At 64.5% G+C, this 589-nt stretch overlaps 1 protein-coding gene across 1 annotated transcript; it reads left to right on the forward strand.

Annotated features, from left to right (window-relative positions):
- Positions 1 to 73: 73 nt before the first annotated feature.
- LOC104128874 (signal transducer and activator of transcription 6-like) lies at positions 74 to 496 on the forward strand (the record flags this gene model as incomplete). The annotated part of the gene is made up of 2 exons (XM_009641721.1): positions 74 to 325; positions 402 to 496. Coding segments are annotated over exons 1-2 (347 nt in total), but the record flags the coding sequence as incomplete, so codon positions are not given.
- Positions 497 to 589: the final 93 nt, after the last annotated feature.

The raw sequence follows: 589 nt of genomic DNA on the forward strand, positions 1-589 counted from the left end.
GCTCTGGGACGGGAATGGCCAGCAGGCTGGAGCAGGAACCCCCGTGCACGTGGGTGGGATGCGGGGGGCTGGGATGGAGCAGCGGGTGAGCCGCTGTCCTGATACCATCCTGCCGCAGGACCGGGTGCCCTTCGTGGTGGCCGAGCGGGTGCCCTGGGAGAAGATGTGCGATACGCTGAACCTGAAGTTCATGGCGGAGGTGCAGACCACCAAGGGGCTGCTCAAGGAGCACTACTTCTTCCTGGCCCAGAAGATCTTTAACGACCACAGCGCCAGCCTCGAGGACTTCCAGAACCGCAGCGTCTCCTGGGCCCAGTTCAACAAGGTCACTGGGCGGGCTGGCCAGGGTGGGCAGGGGCCTGTGTGTCCCTGGGGAGCCTCACACCCTCTCTCTGCCCCAGGAGATCCTGCCTGGTCGGGGATTCACCTTCTGGCAGTGGTTTGATGGAGTCCTCGACCTCACCAAGAGATGCCTCAAAAGTTACTGGTCAGACCGGTGGGTGCCCAGGGGCCAAGCGGGTTGTCCTGGTCCCACCTCTCCACCCTGGCCCTGGCCCACTCCCCATCTGCCCGTCCCTCTAGGCTCATC

This window comes from Egretta garzetta, unplaced genomic scaffold (genome assembly GCF_000687185.1).
Source record: "Egretta garzetta isolate BGI_Z169 unplaced genomic scaffold, ASM68718v1 scaffold2707, whole genome shotgun sequence".
NCBI classification, from domain to species: domain Eukaryota; kingdom Metazoa; phylum Chordata; class Aves; order Pelecaniformes; family Ardeidae; genus Egretta; species Egretta garzetta.